The 20,052-nt window shown below is 45.0% G+C and overlaps 1 protein-coding gene across 4 annotated transcripts in view; it reads right to left on the minus strand.

The window, feature by feature from the left end:
- The window catches only part of KAT6B (K(lysine) acetyltransferase 6B), a 167,671-nt gene that overhangs the window by 69,280 nt on the left and 78,339 nt on the right, over window positions 1–20,052 (minus strand). For 2 of the 4 annotated variants that reach the window (XM_015414530.1, XM_015414531.1), the window contains exons 3-9: window positions 16,738–16,853; window positions 16,440–16,521; window positions 13,698–13,830; window positions 10,853–10,908; window positions 8,817–8,938; window positions 6,852–6,967; window positions 4,731–4,872 (exon numbers count right to left, since the gene is read on the minus strand). In XM_015414530.1, the coding sequence (XP_015270016.1) occupies window positions 4,731–4,872; window positions 6,852–6,967; window positions 8,817–8,938; window positions 10,853–10,908; window positions 13,698–13,830; window positions 16,440–16,521; window positions 16,738–16,853 (767 nt within the window). Of the gene's footprint in view, window positions 1–4,730; window positions 4,873–6,851; window positions 6,968–8,816; window positions 8,939–9,952; window positions 10,909–13,697; window positions 13,831–16,439; window positions 16,522–16,737; window positions 16,854–20,052 lie in introns of all 4 variants that reach the window. The other 2 variants (XM_015414529.1, XM_015414528.1) reach the window with 2 other exon arrangements.

A 20,052-nucleotide genomic window follows, 5' to 3' on the forward strand; every position in this document is an offset into this window, starting at 1 on the left:
CAGGGCCGGCAGAATTGCATAAGATCCAGCAGGGCCCTGATGTTATTTGGCAGAGAGTTCCACCAGGTTGGGGCCAGGGCCACTGTTCCCTCTAAGCTGTGGAGTCCTTTGAGCAAAAATCCTACTTTGTGAGCTACTGGCATTAAAGTTGTGAGCAGGTGATTTGGTTACTGCATAAATCAGTTTGCTCTAGAGCCCTCCTTCCCGAGCTAAGACAAAAATGTGTGAGCCGGAGGCTAAAAAACTGTGAGCTAGCTCACACTAACTCAGCTTAGAGGGAACACTGCGTGAGGACAGCCCGATATCTCTAGGACTGGGGACTACCAGCAAGTTGTTCTGGGAAGAGTGTACCGCTCTCTCAGGGGTGCAACAGAGGAGGCGGTCCCGCAGATACATCGGTCCCAGACCACGCAAGGCCTTGAATGTCAGAACCAAACCCTTGAACTTGACTCGGTGCTCCACTGGAAGCCAGTGCAGCTGGAACAGCACAGGCTGAATATGTGCAGTCCACGATGTTCTTGTTAGGACACAGGCTGCCGCATTCTGGATCACCTGGAGCTTCCAGGTCAGTCTCAAGGGCAGGCCAGCATAGAGAAAGTTATAGTAGTCTAGCAGGGAGGTGACCGCTGAATGGATTACTGTGGCCATGTCAGAGCTCGACAGGAAAGGGGCCAGCTGCTGGGCCTGGCATAGATGCATGTGTGACCTGGGCCACCACATTAAGGGAGATATTCAGGATTACACCCAGGCGCTCACCGGACTGCACCAGTGTTAATGGCGTCCTGTCAAGAGCCAGTCAGCTGAACCCGAGCCCTGAAGCCCCCCCCCCCAGCCACAGAACCTTCGTCTTTGTTGGATTCAGTCTCAGCCTGCTCTTTTTTGACCACCCACCACAGCTTCCAAACCCATGGCCAGATTTTTTTGGGGTGGCATCTGGGTGGCCGTCCAAAAACAGACACAACTGGGTGAAATCAGCACATTGGTGACACCCAAGCCTGAAATCCATGCCAACCGGGTGAGGGGGCACATATAGATGTTAAACAACATTGGGGAAAGGAGGGACCTGAGGGACCCCGCACTCCAAGGGGTATCCAGAGGACACCCCCTCCTCTAGCACCACCTTTTGTTGTCCCCGACCGTGGAGAAATGAGGTCAGCCACTGAAGGGCTACCCCGCGAACTCCCACGTCAGTGGGGCAGTGGGTCAGAAGATCATAACTGACCGTGTCAAACGCTGCTGCAAGATCTCATAAGAATAGCAGCGCCGACCCACCTCGATCCAGTTGTCTACGGAGATCGTCTGCCAAGGGGACCAACACCGTTTCTGTCCCATGGCCAGGGCGGAAACTGGACTGGAACAGATCCAGCGAAATCCTGGAGCTGTTCAGCCACTGCTTTCTCAATTACCTTGCCCAGGAACAATAAGTTCGAAACCAGGCGGTAATGGGTAGGATCAGAAGAATCCAGAGCTGGTTTTTCCAAAAGCAGTGTAATCACAGCCTCCTTGAGGCCCTCCGGATAGGTCCCTATTTCCAGGGACTAGTTGATAAGTTCCCTCAATGGGCCCCGTATTCCCTCGCCACCAGCTTTCACCAGCCATGAGGGGCATGGGCCAAGGGGCGCGTGGCTGGTCTGACAGCACCCAGGATCCTTCAAGATCAGCAGAGGAGAGCAGGCTACTCCAAAGATGGTCGAGGGGCCTCCAGTTCACTTACTGCATCAATGTTAGCAGGCAGGCCCTGGCAAAAAAGCTTGCAAATGCCTAACAGCCAATTGTCGAATTCCTATTGTTTTCATTCCCTTTTGTCAAGGATGTCAAAGACCAAATCACCCTAAGTAATTGTGCCGGGTGTGAGTTAGTGGACAGAGAGCTTCAAAATTTCCGGAAATTTTGAAGCTCGGAAAAAAAACGAAATTTCCGGAAAAATTGAAAAAATGCTACATTAGCATTTTTTTTGTCTTTTCTAGATTGAAAGTCATTCTGTTACTTTAGGAACATAAAATATGACTATGGACATTTTTACTTGGCATGAAATTATCACAACTAGCATATTAAAAATATAGTGTATCCAAACAATTATTACAAACAGAATACCCACCCCCATGCAAAAACAAAACTGAAACTTTGTTATTTTCTTCTGACAATCGCACCTCCTAAAGGAAGAAATGCATCTTGTTCTTGCATTGGAGAGTTCAGTTTGTAACGTAGGACTTGCTTGTCCTCAGTGCACAGAAATTAGATCAATCTGATACCATATATATATATTTTAGAAATGATTTGGAAAATATTTGAACACCTTGTCTTAAAATATTTTATTCATCATGTTAAAATAAAACGTTCCATAATCCATTTTTTTTCTTTTCTTTTTTCAATTTTTCCAATTTTTCGGAAAAAAACAAAAAGCCTTCAGGAAAAAAACTGGAAAAAACTGTTTTTTTACCTAATTTTTCCGGTTTATTTCCGGGCCTTCACATCTCTAGACATGACAGAGGCAGAGAAGAACTCTTTCTTCGCAGCCTTTCACACCACCTCATAGGCTTTCATCAATGTCCTAAAGGGTGCTCTTGACAGCTTCGTCATGATCCCATTGCCAAACTCACTCAAGTCATCTGAGTTTCGTTTCATCCTCTTTAGTTCAGAAATTAACCAGGGGGACGATCTGCCACGGGATTTCAAAGGATGTTAAGGAACAACCTTATCAATGGCTTTACAGAGACGGGAGTTCCAGTCCTCTACCAGCTCATCTAACGAGGCACTGGAAGGCATCGGATCCCGCAGAGCATTCTGGAATCCAATTGGATCCACGAGTCTCCACGGGCGTGCATAAATTGGCTTGCCGCCTAGACAGCTCTTGCCTTATCTACTGAACCTATTAGTTTATTTATATCATTTATAGTCCACCTTCCTCACAGGGATTCAAGGTGGACTGAGTCCAACTGACATACAGCTGACCTATTGTGACACAGAATCACAAGAAGCCTGGGAGGCCCCAGAAAGAACTGAAGCGCCGCAGAAGTACTCACACGACACACACCAAGCGGTACAGAGATCACATCCATAGGATGCGACTTACAACACCCATTTTGTACAGAGCTACTCTATTACCTGCGCAGAAAAGCCCTCCTGAGCCGTTTGATTTTGCTTAGTTTGCAGAAGGCCAGGAGAGAGGGGGAGCTCCCCTGATCTCCTTGGGCAAATCATTCCACAAGGCAGGAGCCACCATGGAGAAAGCACAGAATGCTGGATGGGTTCTAAACAGTTCCTGATATCAGCTGGGATCTATTTTACTTGAGGAGATGAGAAAGCAGAACTTGATTTAAACATTTGCTGATTTAAAGATTTAACTGAACTTCTTTTTAATCAAGTGCCTGTCAAATTCACATGGATTATATATATTTCAAGTCTTTCAATACCACATTTGGCCATAAGAGAAATTCTGGAGGGTGGGGGGGGGCTGACAGCTTATATGACTGTTTTCCAGAGGAAGAGGCTGAAGATTAATTTCTTCGGCAGACTGAAGAGGAGTGGGGGGGGGGGGATCCAAAGCAGGGGGTTGTATTGTTCTCTGGGAAACGCTTATCATAATGAAATGCCTCCTCTTTGACTTATCAAAGATCTGCACAGGAGGAGACGTGTACAAAAATATGCCTCTCTCTAGGTTCATTGGAAAAATGAAAGGAAAATAAGATGTAGAGGCTCTTCAGTGTCTTGTTAAGAATTCAATGAATGATAAACACTAAAGACTCTTCGAAAGACTACTGCATGATCTCACTGAGGGCCACTTCCCATATCACATTTTCCAATTAACTTTAACGGTCGAGCAACTTGAAGAAGCAGCTGGAAGAAGCCCCTGTCGCCTGCCCCATGATTGATCTGCTAGCTTATTATGAAGATACAAAGTATGTTTGAGCTTTAAAAACATACAATGTTTACAAAACATACAAACACAAAAAGCTACATAAGTGCACAAGCAACTGCAATTGAGCGTAGATTTTTCTTTCAACCCCCGCCTTCTGAGCCAGACCATTCTAGTGATTTATTACAGATTTGGGAGCACACCCATGGACAAAAGCTGTTCTGGGTCAAGCAGGGTAATCTCTTGGCACTTGGTAAAAATAACAACAACAACAACAACAACAGCCCCTCTGGGGAAAGAAGGTGACCATTGGGCCAGTTGTCACTGGAGCCCCTGGAGCAGTGCCTAGAAGTCTCCAGGAACGCCTGGACATTCTGGGCCTTCAGCAAATCACACCCGCTCAGCTCCAGAAGACAGCGTTGCTCAGAACTGCAAGAATCCTGCAAAGATACCTCCGCAATTCCCAAGAGCCTGGTTAGATCTCGAACGGCAGAACACCATCCACCAGTCAGATATCTGACAGTGAAAACTCACAATAATAAAAGAAATAATGTAATGGTAATATTATAGTATATTTGCCTTACAATTTCCTTCCCAGCCGAAATGCCCCAAGAACACTGCTGAAGTGCTTCCTCCTAGAACGAGTCTGCCATGGCGCGAGGACGAAAGCCCCTCTCTGAGGGCTCTGCCGTGTGTTTCTATCGCGAGCAACCCTGGGATGTGTTTCAGAATCACACCCACACCCACAAGACTTGAGCTACTCATTGCTGCAGAGCATTCAGTCACGCAAGACATCGCACCACAGGGGCAAACCTGGGGTCCCGCCATCCAATCAGCCCACAGTGCTTCCTGAGACAAATAAAACTTTGCTTACCTCAAACACTGAAAGGTCCTTCCTTCTGTAGATTTCGTTCGCTGGAGGATGGAACCAGTCACACTTCTTTGAGTGTCTCAGCAAAATATTTTTACTTTTCATGTATTTAAGACAGAATTCACACAGGAAAAGCTTTGACAGTCTGTTGAAGTTTAAAAAGCAAGCTAGTCAGTATCTCTAATGCTTCATGTATTATAGTTAAAAAAAGCCAACTGTTCCCCAAATGCATTACAAAAAAAAAGTTAAAGCATGCTTTTGTTTAAAAACAGAGAACATAGATCTCGGTAACAAAGAGCAAGAGTCCAGTAGCACCTTAAAGACTAAGGTAAGAACATAAGAACATAAGAGAAGCCAATGTTGGATCAGGCCAGTGGCCCATCCAGTCCAACACTCTGGGTCACACAGTGGCCAGAAATATAACAAAATATGTGGCAGTATCTGAAGAAGTGAGCAGTGTCTCACGAAAGCTCTTAACCTGCCATGCATTTCGTTAGTCTTTCTTTTGTTATTCTTTAAGGTGCTACTGGACACTTGCTCTTTTCTACTGCTACAGCGGCCCATCCCGATCTACCTTCTTGGTGACAAGTTCATTAAAAGGTCAGGGTCCTAACAGCCCTTTCGGGTGAAGGCCGACTGCTCAGAAACCCTCCACCAGCTAACATGGCTACTCTGCCTTAACTGGAGACAAAAACTGTTTTGAGCAAACAAGGACCAGGACTGCATGTGGCTCAACAAAACTGTGTGCAACATCTCTCAAAATGCATTTATGAAAACAGCTTCCAGACAGTGTTGATCCAGGACAGAAATAAAATGCAAATCATCCCATTATTTCCTGAGCAGTTACTTTGGTTTAAGTAACCCTGAACTTTTCTTCCATTTCTCTGAAAGAGCGATTAATGAAGGAGACAAGAGTGCACTTTCCTGCTAACACAACAAATATAGCTTATCTTATTCAGAATGCTGGTAGCTTATTCTTATTCAGAATATTGGTATGCACAATTCCAGGACTCTTAACTAACTTCAGCATCTGGTCATGATATCTATGTGACAAGCTGCTATCTTCGTCAGGCAGAGTCGTTTTATTCCTCACAGGTTTAAGTAACTTGCAGAGCAAACCTAAACAGAGTCCCGCCATTTTAAACCTGTTATTTTTTGAACTCTGATTCCCGGTGCTCAGAAATACGAGTTTTGCAATTGCCTTCTCATAAGATTCACCACCAAACATGAAGGCAAACACTATTTGAGCCAGAGAACTGAACCTCCCTCCCCCCTTCCAACCCGTATTCTCGGGCTACGGCTCCTGGCTCAGGATGGGGACTGACAAATCTTTGTTCAAGACCATCCTGAAATTTTCACCTGCTGAGCATGTACTTGAAGCATAGTTTCCCCACTTCTGTGCCCAACATTTCCAGCCGCTGCTCTGCTCTGATTCACACAGTGTTAATATGCACCGTTTCTTCTGAATATTACATTGGTGTTCAAGTCCAACGCTTCACTTCAGTGCCAAAAAAAGAAGCTCCTTATAAATCATAACAAATTGACTACATAACATTTCAACAAGGTTCAAAGTGTTCATAATCAGAGTGCAATTAATTATTGGGGTGGGTATCAAATCTGAGTTTTCATGGCTCAATAATTAAAGATATTTGGGCAAGGAAGGCCTGCTACAATACTTGCATGCATCCCTGTTAGCAGTAACAGGTTTCCATTTCATGACACACATTTTCAAGGGACTGCCCCAGCTCATTGTGTTCATAATCATGCAGGTTTAATGTCCGTTGAAACTAGACCCCTAATTTCTCAGTGACACACAAACCATTCGTATCAGTCATTTCAAACTGCAGCTGAACAAAGAGCAAGAGTCCAGTCCAAACTCCCCTTATTTTAGCATGGCCAAATTCACATCATGTTGTTTCAATAACAATATATGATTGAGAATAAAAACAGCAAGAGGGTGTTGTAAATTTAACCTTTCAAGGTATTAGCTTGAAAGGCTTTGCAAGTAATATGAAAGGTGATCACTTTGTGAGCTGCGGGTGTTTTAATGAAATTTAATCTGTCATGAAATGGCTTGTACTTTCTTTCTATCCTGCATATAAAATACAGGAATTGCCCTCTTACTTTGAGTATTCCTGTGGGTAAGGTGAGGAGTACCAGGTTTGAATTTCATATTTTCCAAATTCTATCACCGAAGGGTACCGGCCATTTGTTTCACCACCATTTTTACATCCGATCTTCTATTATTTATAGAAGGAGAGGAAAAAAGAAAGATTTTTATGAGTGCACAATGAGATCACCTTCTTTGAACACTATTCGTCTTCCTGTGTGTCACTAATTGTTATGGTGAGAGTTATGTGCTCGGAGAAGAATGAACAGCAGCAAAAACTGTCTGCTAGTTTCACACCATCGGAAATGTGAAATTTTCAGTAATGTCTACAGAACAGCTCAGCCAAAAGCCCCGGATGCAGAGCCATCTCACAGGGCCCCAACAACTATTCTCTCTGTGTATGAAGTCAGCTCTTACTTCATCCAACTCTTCTTTCTCAAGCCGATGACAGCAGTTTTGACCCACAGCTCATTAGGAAATATGAGGCTCGAGCCGCACGAAATTTTCCATTAGCTGAGCGGAACAACCCTGGCCTACCCCTGCAACTGCTGCCCATTGTTGTCCACAAAATATTGCTCCTAGAGGACAGGGGACCCCGAGGAACAACATGAGAGCCGAAAGGAGGAGGACTCAGTGAAAGTGGCCAATTTAGTTTGGATCCCACCAATTAACTTGAGATAAACAAAGAAGAGAATAGGAAACGTCATGTTGACCAGAGTGTGGAGATGATTCTAAGAATGATAAAAGGTTATTTTAAAGTAAACATGTAATAGAGATAAGAACACTAGGAATTTAGTTAAAAGGAAAAGTACTGGTAGAACACTGCTGGAATCTTTAGCTACTTGGAGGAGGGGTAAATTAGTGCAGAACTGTACATTAAAAAAATATATATCAAGGACTAACAGCTGTGGTGGCTCAAGGGGTTAAGACGCTGAACTGCAGGCTGTGGAAGGTCAGTAATTCAGCAGTTCGAGACCCCCGAGTGTGCCGCATGACGGAGTGAGTTCCCGTCTCTAGTTCCAGCTCCTGCCAACCTAGCCGTTCGAAAGCAAGAAATTGCAAGTAGATAAATAGGTACCACTTCAGTGGGAAGGTAACAGAGTTCCGTGCGCCTTGGTGTTTAGTCATGCCGGGGCCACATGACCATGGAAAGTCTTTGGACAGCGCTGGCTCTTCGGCTTTGAAACGGAGAAGAGGACCGCAACCCCAGAGTCGGACTCGACTGGCTTTCGAGCAAGGGAACCTTTACCAGGATATACAAAACACAGCAGAAGACAAGACAAAAAAAGTAGAACTACCCAGTTTGCATCTAGTACTCTTCAAACAAAGAGGAAATGCAAAAGTCTGACTCGTATGCAAGGTCAAGGTCAAAGGAGAGTCAAGAGGGGACAGTCCAGCTCAAAGCTACACAGTTTAAATGAACATTTGATCGGCTTCGGTCAAAACACTTCTAAGTTTTAAAACAACAAAGAAACTCACACTCACATTTAACTATCCTACAGAGATTTGCTATCTGGTATTTAATATCCCTGCCCTCCTTGCTGAGGCAGGAAAACAACTGCCCAAGGAGAGTGCCTCCAGACAGGGTCACGGGAAGCTGTGATCTGTCCCCTCCTCCTCTCCCACTGGGAGGAGTCACCCATCAGCCAAAAATGACCTCCTCTGAGTGGAAACAGACATAAAAACACAGGTCTTGGTTGTGGACATCTCTGAACTTCAAGAAAAACACAGATGAACTTCCTTTCTCACTTATGCTCTACGTCCCATCTAGAATAACCCAAAGCTTATTGTCAGTCATCACCTCTGGTCCACTCCACTCAGATAAATGGGTTTCAAGCTAGAGAAGTACTAGGACATAAAGCCTCTCTTTAATGAATGAATGACGCATGTAAACATCTTCCTCCCTTCTTCACCCGGAAGCTGACATTACTACGAATACTATTCTTCCCAAGGCATCCGCCGCTTGGTGTCAGCCTTACCTCCATGGCAAGTTCTCGAGCCTGCTTAAACATGTCCAGATCTTCTTCTGTAACAATGTCCTTGGTTCCCACCAGAAACAAATCTGTGTGTTCTTGTTTGATGCTTATTTTGATTTCAGTACCTGTTGTTTAAAACCAGCAGAGGTATTATTCACCAACATGATAGTGACAAGGCCATATGCCCTTCTAGTCCTATCATATTAGCACTTACGACTCTACCTTGTGTCCACCCCCTGCTTCCCAGTTGAGATGGCAAGCTTTTAACATTGCTAGGATGTTACAATTACCACACTTGCACATCTGCTTAAAATACACACTACCAGGGTCATCATCTGTATTTGCTTTCCTGTCCTTACTCAGGCTCTCACTCTCTATTCCTAGCCTATAAACGTATGAATATTTTAAATGCATGTCTTCTAGACATGCCCCATCTATAAGCGGAGGAAAGCAAATTAAACCTATGTCAAACAATGGAGAAAGCAGCACAGATTTCACATTTTCTGGCAAATTTCCAGGGCAACTTCTACTTAAAAAAAAAGTAAAACACAACCTCTGGCAACCTCTGGTACTAAATTAAGCTTAGACAACACTATTTAAAACAAGATAGAACAGGACTACAGCTAAGAGTACAAACAATTTCTCTTAAAGAAAAGGACAGGTTTATTTTAAAAATCGGGAAGAGTAAAATTTCACAGCAGTACAGATCCAGCATTGTGTAGCAGGATGGAATTGGTCATGGAAAAGCAATGGAGGAGAGGGAAATGAAGAACTGAAATGCTTATCCTGATAAATGCCGACAGCCCGACGGCCAGAGAAAGGGCGAGGGACAGCACGAAGGGAAGGGGGCTACCGACGGGGGACTACGAAGAGGCGTAAGCAACATCATGAAGACATGGGGGGGAGGGGGGGAGCTAGTGCCACTACATATGCAAAAACCGACAAACAACAAGGTGGGGTACAGTATTAGTTGGGAAAACTCTGGAGATTTAGTCAGCATTAGTTACAAGGTCAGAGTTCACTGTTTTTGTATGAGAGTGAAGTAAGAACGAGAAAAATAGCTGAGACCTATGTGACAAAATAAGAATTTGGATCTGGACGGGACGAGGGTTCGGTTGGCGCTTTGCCCCGTTGCTTACCATCATCCTGATCAGGTTTAATCCTTCCGTCTGCCAAGCTCCCCTTCCCTGGTGAGGGGGTCCCCACCTGAGGGGTCACTTTATACTTTAATCTGCCTAGAATCCTGCGCTTTTTAAGGAAAGTTGTTTGCTTGAAGTGAGCAATGGCTTTAAAAGCACGTCCTCTGGACATACCCCATCCAGAGGTGGAGGAATGAGAAAGAAACCTACTTCTAACATCTCTCCTTCCATAGAAAGCAGCATTAGACTTGGATGCGGAAGAGAACGCAGCTTTGCGAAGCAAACGCTTGGGTGGTGCATAACTTGGGCGTCCCTTTTTTCGAGACTGTCCCTGAGTGGTATAAATATGAGAAAGTCCATCGAAAAGTCCCTTCAGCTGACTGTTATTGGGGAGACTGCTAAAGGAGGCTGCACTTGACTGACTGGAGGAGCTCTGGGGAGAGTTAGAAGAGATGGAAGTGCCGGATTTTTGTGAACCGGGGCTCTGACCAGAGGTGGGGGTTGGGGGTGGGAGTGAAGAAGGTTTGAGCTTTTGTGTGGTACCTGGAGCCAACACATGAGAAGGACATGACTGTTTCTCAGAGGCCATTTTCCTTGGACGATAATGCTTTGAAAAGTCTATTATTTCACCTCGTGATCTGCGACCATCGGGTGATGGTGTAAAAAACTTAGTAAGGCCGTCAATGAGCCCTTTGGTTTTCTTGTTAACGTTAAGTGTAGAGGCAGGTATGTAGGTGGAGGTGGTGGTGGTGGTGGTGATTTTGGTGGTGGTGGTGGTGGTGGTGGTGGCGGCACCAGGCTGGGTGGGGTCTGTAACAGCCAATCTGCTGCTTGAATCCTTCACAGATGCAGCATGACCAGATGAAGGTGTGGTACAGACTTTAGTCTTTTGACCCCTACCAGGTGACCCCCTTCCTGTGAATGCATTCATGGATCCTTCATCACTGGTTACAGACCTAAGCAAAGAAATTTGGAAAATAAGAAGTCAGCACTGAAGAACCAAGGAAAAGGAACTTAAAAGGAACAGGACTGCATTCAAACTATTCATGCTCTTTAGCTTTAAACTGAAAGAATTTGCGACCAAATATCACCGAAAGAAGACTGTGTTATTTTAAAACAGATACATTATTCAGCTTTCTAAATGAGGGTTTGTTCTTTGGGGTGACAATAAAGGCAGACTATATAAATAATCAGAGTGGTTCAGGGACAAAGGATTGACCTACGGCTTGTCTTCAAATCGTACTGAGCCATCAACTTGCTGAATGCCTTTGGGGAAGGCACCTCCTACCGGCTTTAGCTCACCAGCCATGAAATGATTAAATCACAGAATTGTGACAACAACAACAACAACAGAAGAAGAAGAACGGCAAAAACTGCAAAGCTGCTGTATACACAGCAACAGTGATGGGTGCACATGTAATACTGGCTCCCTGCTAAGCACGGTTAATCTATCAGGGGCCACTCACAGAACTCACAGGCTGGGTTAAGACATGCTGGGGCCCCCAGACCATGTCTAATTTCAGAGGGCCCACAAGCATGACCCAAAATGGTAATTTAGTCATTTGATTTTTTATCTTTTGGATTTAGAAGCCTCTCATAATAGGAAGCCCTAACTTTGCTTGGGCAAATATCTAACTCTGGATTCCCTTCATGTAGGAAACCCCCCCCCCAACACACGCATGGTTAAGTGGCTCACCAGCATGAGCATTAATTGGAAACAAGGCTAACTGGTCTTTCCTTTTCCTCAGTCTTGAAACCTATTCTGATCCATGATTTTAGACGCTGGTTTTAAATGACAGTCTGCGGGGAAGGATGGAGAGTGTGTGCTCCTGATTCTTAACATCAGCAATATGCTAGAGTTAAATCTGCACTGTCCCAAAGCAACATACAATTAAACACCCCACACCACCCTTTCAATTAGGCACTTGACTACTGTGTTGAATTGCACCCTGTTCGTAAACATCTCTCTTGAATGCTGATAACCACAGTGTGCTCTCAGGAGATGCAAAGCATTATGCTAGGAGAACAACAAAACGTTTGACATTTTCCAAAGGGGGACCATGAAGGTAAGTGGCACTGCTCTCTAACAGGAGAAAGAGGCACTCAGAGACCAGTCTGATAGGCTTGCCTATGCCTAAGTTCAACAAGAATACTTTCATATAAGCTCCAAAATACCACTAAGAACAAAGTTCATAAAAGGAGAATGAGGCACTTCCTTAGAGCGTTAAGTCAAAACACATAGCATGATATTTAACTTTTAAAATGTGAAAGTTTAGCAAATAAGGAGTCCTGCAGAAGGCATACGTAAAATTATGGCCAAAGGAAAACAAGAACTAGGAAAGGTACAGCATGGAAGGTAAAGCCAATCTGAGTTTTACTGGGAAGGCGCACAGTGCCTGCTGATTTAGCTAAAGGCTAATTAATGGAAGATGCAGAACCCCTGACGGAATACTGAAGAATGGTATTTTCATGAAATATCAAATTGCTAAGGGTGCTTTCAGTTAAGAGAAAAATGCATGAAGAAGAGGAGGAGGAGGAGGAGATTGGATTTATACCCCGCCCTTCATTTGGAGTCTCAGAGCGGCTTACAATTTCCTTCCCTTCCTCTCCCCACAACACATACCCTGTGAGGTAGGTGAGGCTGAGAGAGCTCTGAGAGAACTGCTCAAGAGAACAGCTTTGCAAGAACTGTGGCTGACCCAAGGTCACCCAGCAGCTACATGTGGAGAAGTGGGGAATCAAACCCAGTTCTCCCAGATTAGAGTCCGCGCTCCTAACCACTATACCAAACTGGTTCTCACACTGAAAAGCAACACAAAGCCACACAATTGCACCAAATCCTTTTCCCTTCCCTGTCGTGCATACAACTAACTTTTAAATTAATAATTAATTAATTAATAATGTCCTTAACGGTGAAACCAATTGATACCAACAGTTTATGTATAATTAGAAAAGAAGCAGTCCAAGGCTACCATCTGGTTTGCCAAATAGCCAACTAGTAGTCTTAAATCTGGTCCCCACTCCATTTTCCTTCCACAACACATGCTTGAACATGGTTAGCTGTTAGCATTCACAATCTTATTAAAATCTTTTCACAGAAGTCTAACTTATTTTGATTCTAGAAAATCAGCTCTGTATCTCCAAAACCTACTGCTGGTGCCACATATGCTAATAAGCATCTGCCTGCAGAGGAGAAGTTCGTCATGCTATATAATTTCACACCATCATTCAAAGCCACAAACAAAAATCTATTAGACAGTGCCATGCCCCTTTTAACTCTTACAAAGGAGCTCAATTAAATTCAGCAGTAGCATTATTATAGTCTTCCCATCTGATTGCATTCCATCAACAAAGTTAAATCCTACTTTTCCCTTATGTCTATTTGCACATTATTCTGCATTTGATCTAACACATCAGGGGGTGGCCATTCTTGCACGCCAGCAACACAGTTCAGTCTATGTCACGTGCATTCATCATGAAGTGGTCCCACAGCTCACTCCTACGTCTACAGTTCTTGTAACACAGCCCAGGAAGGGTTACAGACATAAACTGTTTCTGAGGAAGACACATGTACTAAGGTCCAAATCACACACTGGAATTCCACAACGGGATATGCAGATGCATCTCGTCCCTAAGGAGCAGCTGGGGGGCCCCGTCTGAATTGGGTGAAGCGGAAGAACTAACTACCACCCTCTGCCCCTTGCAAGTTCCCTCCTGCCATAAAAGGAAATAAAAGAATACTTACAACATTCGTTGCTTTAGTTTGTTTTTTGGTCGTCCGATAGGTTTTGTGTATCGCCGCCTAATCTGTGTGGCTTTCTCATGAAGTAGCTTTATTCCTTTTTTCTTTGGTCTGCAGACCTGGCAAATCCACATACCTGCATTGATGTTCAAAATAAAACCCATGAATTGCGCTGTCTTTATGACCATCTCCTTCCCAATTCACATCAAGATAAAATAAACTTATTGTCTACCCTCCACTTCATTTTCCTTGGTAGAAAATAAGGTTGTGAGGGAAAAAACCTTCTTTACTAATGCCTAGTATCTCTGGGAGTCAGGCTGCAGTGGCTCAAGTGGTTAAGACGCTGAACTGCAGACCAGAAGGTCGGTAGTTCAGCAGTTCGAGACCCAAGTGCCGCATAATGGAGTGAGCTCCCGTCTCTGGTCCCAGCTCCTGCCAACCTAGCAGTTCGAAAGCAAGAAATTGAAAGTAGATAAATAGGGACCACTTTGGTGGGAAGGTCACAGCGTTCCGTGCGCCTTGGTGTTTAGTCATGCCGGCCACATGACCACTGAAATGTCTTTGGACAGTGTTGGCTCTTCGGCTTGGAAACAGAGATGAGCACCACATCCCTAGAGTCAGATTTGACTGGCTTTCGAGCAAGGGAAACCTTTACCTTTACTAGTATATCTTGGGCGTACTATCTACCTTTCAGTTAAGGTATAGATGAAGATACCTGGCTCCAGGTGAACCAGTACAGTGTGTCGTATCACAGGAGACTTTCCACCAGGAGAGCCAGTTTGGTGCAGTGGTTAAGAGCGGCAGACTCTAATCTGGGGAACCGGGTTTGATTCCCCACTCCTTCACATGCAGCCAGCTGGGCGACCTTGCATCAGTCACAGTTCTCTCAGAGCAGTTCTCTCAAGAGCAGTTCTCAGCCCCACCTACCTCACAGGGGGTCTGTTGTGGGGAGAAGGGAAAGGAAATTGTAAGCCACTCTGAAACTCCGAGTGGAGGGCGGGGTATAAATCCAATTTCTTCTTCTTCTTCACACAGAAAGAACAGTGAGATTCCAACCCAGTGGCACCTTAGAGACCAACATGATTTTTTTGGGGGGATGAGCTTTTGAGAGTGACGAAGGGCACTTGGACTCTCAAAAGCCCCCCCCCCCCCCAGTCCTGTTGGTCTCTCAGGTGCCACTGGACAGGAATCTAGTTGTTCTGCTGCAGACTAACACACGACAACCCTCTGAAACTACCCAGGAAGAGAAGAGCGAATGGGGGGAAGCAAGCCAACGAGGGCCATTGAGATAGAAAAGTACAGGAGAACAGCCAACCACAAAGAGCAAATAGCCCAGAGAAGGGCATTTTTAACCCCACTTTTCAGACAAAGTCTCCCTAAGCGATTCACCTCAATTACAATTCTATACACAGAACCAGTTGTTCCCTGCAATTAAGAGCTGGAATGCAGTATTCCATCTGGAGGCGACAAGGTTCACAGGGTGAGCCACAAGCAGCATCATTTACATTCCAACTTTTTTCCTGCTTTATGATCTATCTTCACCCAAGCAGCGGACAACATTTTCCACGAAAAAGCAGCAAATGGGTTAGTGCGAACATTCGTTGACTTCATGCTCTGAATCTGAGCATGCAGAAGGAAGTCAGGACTGTCAGCCTATACACGGCCATACTGCAAACTATCTGTTTTGCTCTCTCTCTCTCACACACACACACACACACTGTCAATAAGCAAGGCAATTCACTTTGACCACTACTTTGGCCTATAAATTATTGATCATTCAGCTTAAGTACGTCAATACTTCTGAGATGACCAAAGATGCAAAAGATAATGGACTTCAACTAATCTGCAAAGTGGCAGAGCCACTCTGATTGGGGCTTCAGCATGGCGGAACAACCTCGTCTGCAGAAGTCAAGCAACGTGGGAACATCTGCCCAGTGCTGGACCGCTGGCTCTCCAGTCTGCCCATGTGGGTTTTCCTTTGCACCCCCCTCCCAGCCCATGGAGTCTTGCAGTGGGGATACACCAACTCGGAGCTTACCAGCTGCTGTCCTTTATGCAGTCTATATCTCTGGTACCTGGCATTACGTTTTATGACACACAGTGCCCAGACCAACAAAGTGACATTTATGTCAGATCCGGCCCTCGTAACAAATGAGTTCGACACCTCACGGCTGGAGACTCTTGTAACCAAGACTACCAACACTGAAAACCCACATTTTAATAAGTGTGCAAAACAATTATGGGTCTCTGACTCATCAGCTATTTTGGCAGGAAAAAAGACACAGTGGCAGCACCATTTCCCCTCAGTTAGGAAGGAGAGAAGGTGATCTCTGCTTATGCACCTCCTGAACTCTGCAACAAGGAATCCAAAGTTCTGCCCGCCAAGAAGCACGGCTTGAGAACCACGAGGCTTCGAGCCAGGAGATGCAGGTTGAAGTTCACACTCTGCTATGAATTCAGCGTGATCTCTGACACCTGCCGGCTCAGCTTCAGCTTCTCATCTACAAGCGGCTGCTGGTACAGCCCTCAACACTCAGCCTGGAACAGAAACGATGGCTAACAGACACAGAAGCGGAACGGCTTCAAATGTTCACAGCAAATGCGCCAACTGACTGAAGCTAACAGCTACCACATAAATAATTCACTAAATCAGTTCATGATGCTGCATGGGAAGGCAAGATAGATATTGATTGAGAAAGATTACCATACAGAGCTATATGCATTTGACGGACTTGCACTGATCACCTTTTGGCATTCGGGAAAGAGGTGGGTCACAGCATTCCATGTGGAATCCTCTGTCGCAAGAATCACAGAAAAGCATGTTGTCCTGAATAAATAAAAAGGGGGGAAAGTAACGTGATCTTGCATATGTTTTTCATTTCATGGTTAAGCAGAAGCATGAATAATAATATATATAAAACCATTATTTCATCCATTTTAAAGAGTCCCTGTTAGCTAAACCTATAAATTTGGTTCAATTAGCCCTAAAAAAAATTTGAAAATTACACCAAACATTATACTGTATTAAGGGATTAAAATTTACCGCATTTTTGCCTTGGATTCTACAGGCACTGCATGTCTTGCATTCAATACACTGCCATCTTAAGGCCTTCACATTTGTCGTCAACTCCAGACAAAATTTCAAACATGATGGATGTCCTACAAAAAGGCAACATTGACACATGAGGTTTTTACAGTGTCCCAGAGGCGCCCTGAAGGCCTGTGATGTCTCTTCACAGTAGAGCTCCCCAGTGCTAGCTCTCCCCGGAGATCCCTCCCACGGGCAGGATGAGGAGTGCCTACTCAGGAAGCCAGCACCCATTTGTGTTTGCCATTCATGCTGCAAAACTTACAAAACTGCCTGACCTTTTATTTCATGGTAAACTACTTCAGAAAATATGACCTTTGGGTCATTTTCATGAAAGACACTAGTCAGCAGACACTCAATAGCATTTTTTGCTTTAATGTCTTCCAACCCAACTGCTACTGGTATATTTTTCTAGAACATCCAAAACAGAAAGGCCAGAAAGCTATAAAAATCCGGGGAGAAATGAGTACTGTTCACATTCTTTCCAACCAACACTGTATCTGTTGTCCTGAGGGTGAACATGCCTATGGGGAGAAGGCGAGAACTGAGCTAGCTGCATTATGCAATGCCTGCGGAGACCTAGGGCTCGTGAGTAAGTACCTGGAAGCAGAAATGGAAGAGGACAGTGCTCTCCAATGCGGAGGAGCCCGTGGGCACTGTCTTCTGTTGCTCGTCTGCTTATTCTCCAAAGCAAAAAGCAAATTCTGGCCTTCCTCCACCTCACTGGAGCATGAGAACCCCAAAACAACTGACTTTATAGGAGGAGGATGCTTGGCTTGCAGCTTCCTAACATTTTGTGATTTGCCCCATTATCTCATGGCAGCCATTTTGTGGTGGCACCCGTTCCATTCTCAAAATTGCCCACAGGCTCAGCACGGTTATGGACCTCTAGGTGTGGATTCTGCCAGTTCTTCAACCCATGTTTACATGGGCCAGCCTCCCTTCTACTCCTACAGAACTTCCATAACATAGAAGAGGAAAATGGTGCTAGCCCAGTCTGCTGATTAGGGATGAAAAACAGGATGACACCTGGAACTAATCTGCACATCACCCATCATTCGGATCTTCTCCTTCACCAGCTCACTCATGTCAGAAGAAGCAATGGGAGCACTGTGGCCTGGGAGTACAGAATCATGCCCCACAGGTTCTTTTAAGTCCTGGATTTTGCTAGTAGTTCACGTTATCATTTGTTCATTAATGTGGCAAAATCAGTATGCATGATGTTTTACAAAGCGCAAGAGGACAATTCCTTCTCAAAGCAGCATATAAGCTAAAATTTGACAAAAAGGAGACAGACAACACTGCGAGGCGGGGATAAATAGGAAACAAATATGTACTCAGTCCAGTTGCACATGCATAGGTTTAGCTTCAGCAGAGAAGTGGGAAAGCCTTTCACTGGAAAGAATGGGTTCTGAGAAAGGATCTGAAGTGAGAGGTGGCATCCAGCAGGTCTCCGAGGAGGCAGTTCGACGCATAAAGGGCAGCACGAGGGAAAGGGAGGAGTCCTCTGAGGGATGAGGAGACCTTCAGAAGGGTGAGGGTAATGGGACTGCAGGAAGATGTCTGGCAAGCATTTCTCATCTTATGAGAAGGGCACAGAGAGCTTTGAAGGAATCTGTGCTGGATCTAAGAGTGGACAGGAAGCTAGAGCTTGTAAGTAAGTTCATAGAATCACAGAATCACAGAGTTGGAAAAGGCCATGCAGGGCATCTAGTCCAACCCCCTGTTCCATGCAGGATCAGCCTAGAGCCTCCCTGACAAGTGTTTGTCCAGCCACTGCTTCAAGACTGCCAGGGAGGGGGGCCCCGCCACCTCCCGAGGCAGCCGATTCCACTGTTCCACAACTCTTCCTGTAAAAGAGTTTTCCCTTAAGATCCAGCCGGTACCTTCCCACCCTTATTGCGAGTCCTCTCCTCTGCTGCCAACAGGAACAGCTCCCTGCCCTCCTGGAAGTGACAGCCCTTTAAATACTTCAAAAGAGCAATCCTTCCCCCCCCCACAACCTCCTCTTCTCCAGATTAAATATTCCCAAATCCCTCAGCCTTTCCTCACAGGGCTTGGTCTCCAGGCCCCCTATCATCCTCGTCACTCTCCTCTGCACCTGCTCCATTCTGTCCACATCCTTTTTGAAGGGAGGCCTCCAGAACTGCACATAATACTCAAGGTGCAGCCTGACCAATGCAGTGTACCCTAACCCTAACTCTATGACATCTTGCAATTTGGATGTTATGCCTCTATTCATACACCCCAAGATTGCATTAGCCTTTTTTGTCGCTGCATCACACTGGCTGCTCATATTTAACTTATGGGCCACCCGTACCCCAAAATCTTGTTCACACACATTGCTACCCAGAAGTGTATCCCGCATCCTGTCCACTCTGAGCCCGTTCGCGGGGAGGGCTGGGTAAAAATGCAAAAAATAAATAAATAAAAATCCAGTAGGCATGTCCCTCATTTTTGTTACTCATATGTAGAATTTGGCACTTATCCTTGTTAAATTCCATCTTGTTCACATCTACCCACTTTTCCTGTGTGTTCAGATCTCACCAAGTTCTATCTCTATCTTCTGGTATGTTCGCCGCTTCTCCCAATTTGGTGTCATCTGCAAATTTAATGAGTAGCTACTCCATACCCTCATTCAGATCATTTATAAAAATATTTATAAGTACAGGGCCTAAAACCAAGCCCTGTGGCACCCCACCGGACACCTCCCTCCATTCCGATGAAATGTCATTGACAACTACTCTTTGAGTGCAACTCTCCAACCAGTCCATCCAACTATCCTAGAGTCTAGTCCACAGTCCTCTAATTTACCCATTGGAACATCATAGGGAACCCTTTCAAAAGCTTTGCTGAAATCCAGGTCAACAACATCAACAGCATTCCCTGGATCCAGTAGGCTTGTCACTCGATCAAAGAAGGAAATGAGGTTGGTCTGGCAGGACCTGTTGGGGACAAATTTGTGTTGACTTCCCCGGATCACCAAGTTGTCCTTTAGATGCTCACAGACTGATCCCTTTTAAAACCTGCTCAAGTATCTTTTCTGAGGCAGAGGTCAGACTGCCTGGCCTGTAGTTTCCTGGGTCTTCCCTCCTCCCCTTTTTTTTGAAAATTGGGATAACATCGGCCCTCCTCCAGTCTTGTGGTACACGTCTCCCGTCCTCCAAGAGGTCTGGAAGGTGATGGACAAAGGCTCTGCAAACTCTCTAGAAAATTCTTTGGGCACTCTTGGGAGCATACCATCTCTTCCTGGGGGATTTGTACTCATTC

Source organism: Gekko japonicus, unplaced genomic scaffold, assembly GCF_001447785.1.
Source record: "Gekko japonicus isolate JY-2015 unplaced genomic scaffold, Gekko_japonicus_V1.1 scaffold484, whole genome shotgun sequence".
NCBI lineage: Eukaryota > Metazoa > Chordata > Lepidosauria > Squamata > Gekkonidae > Gekko > Gekko japonicus.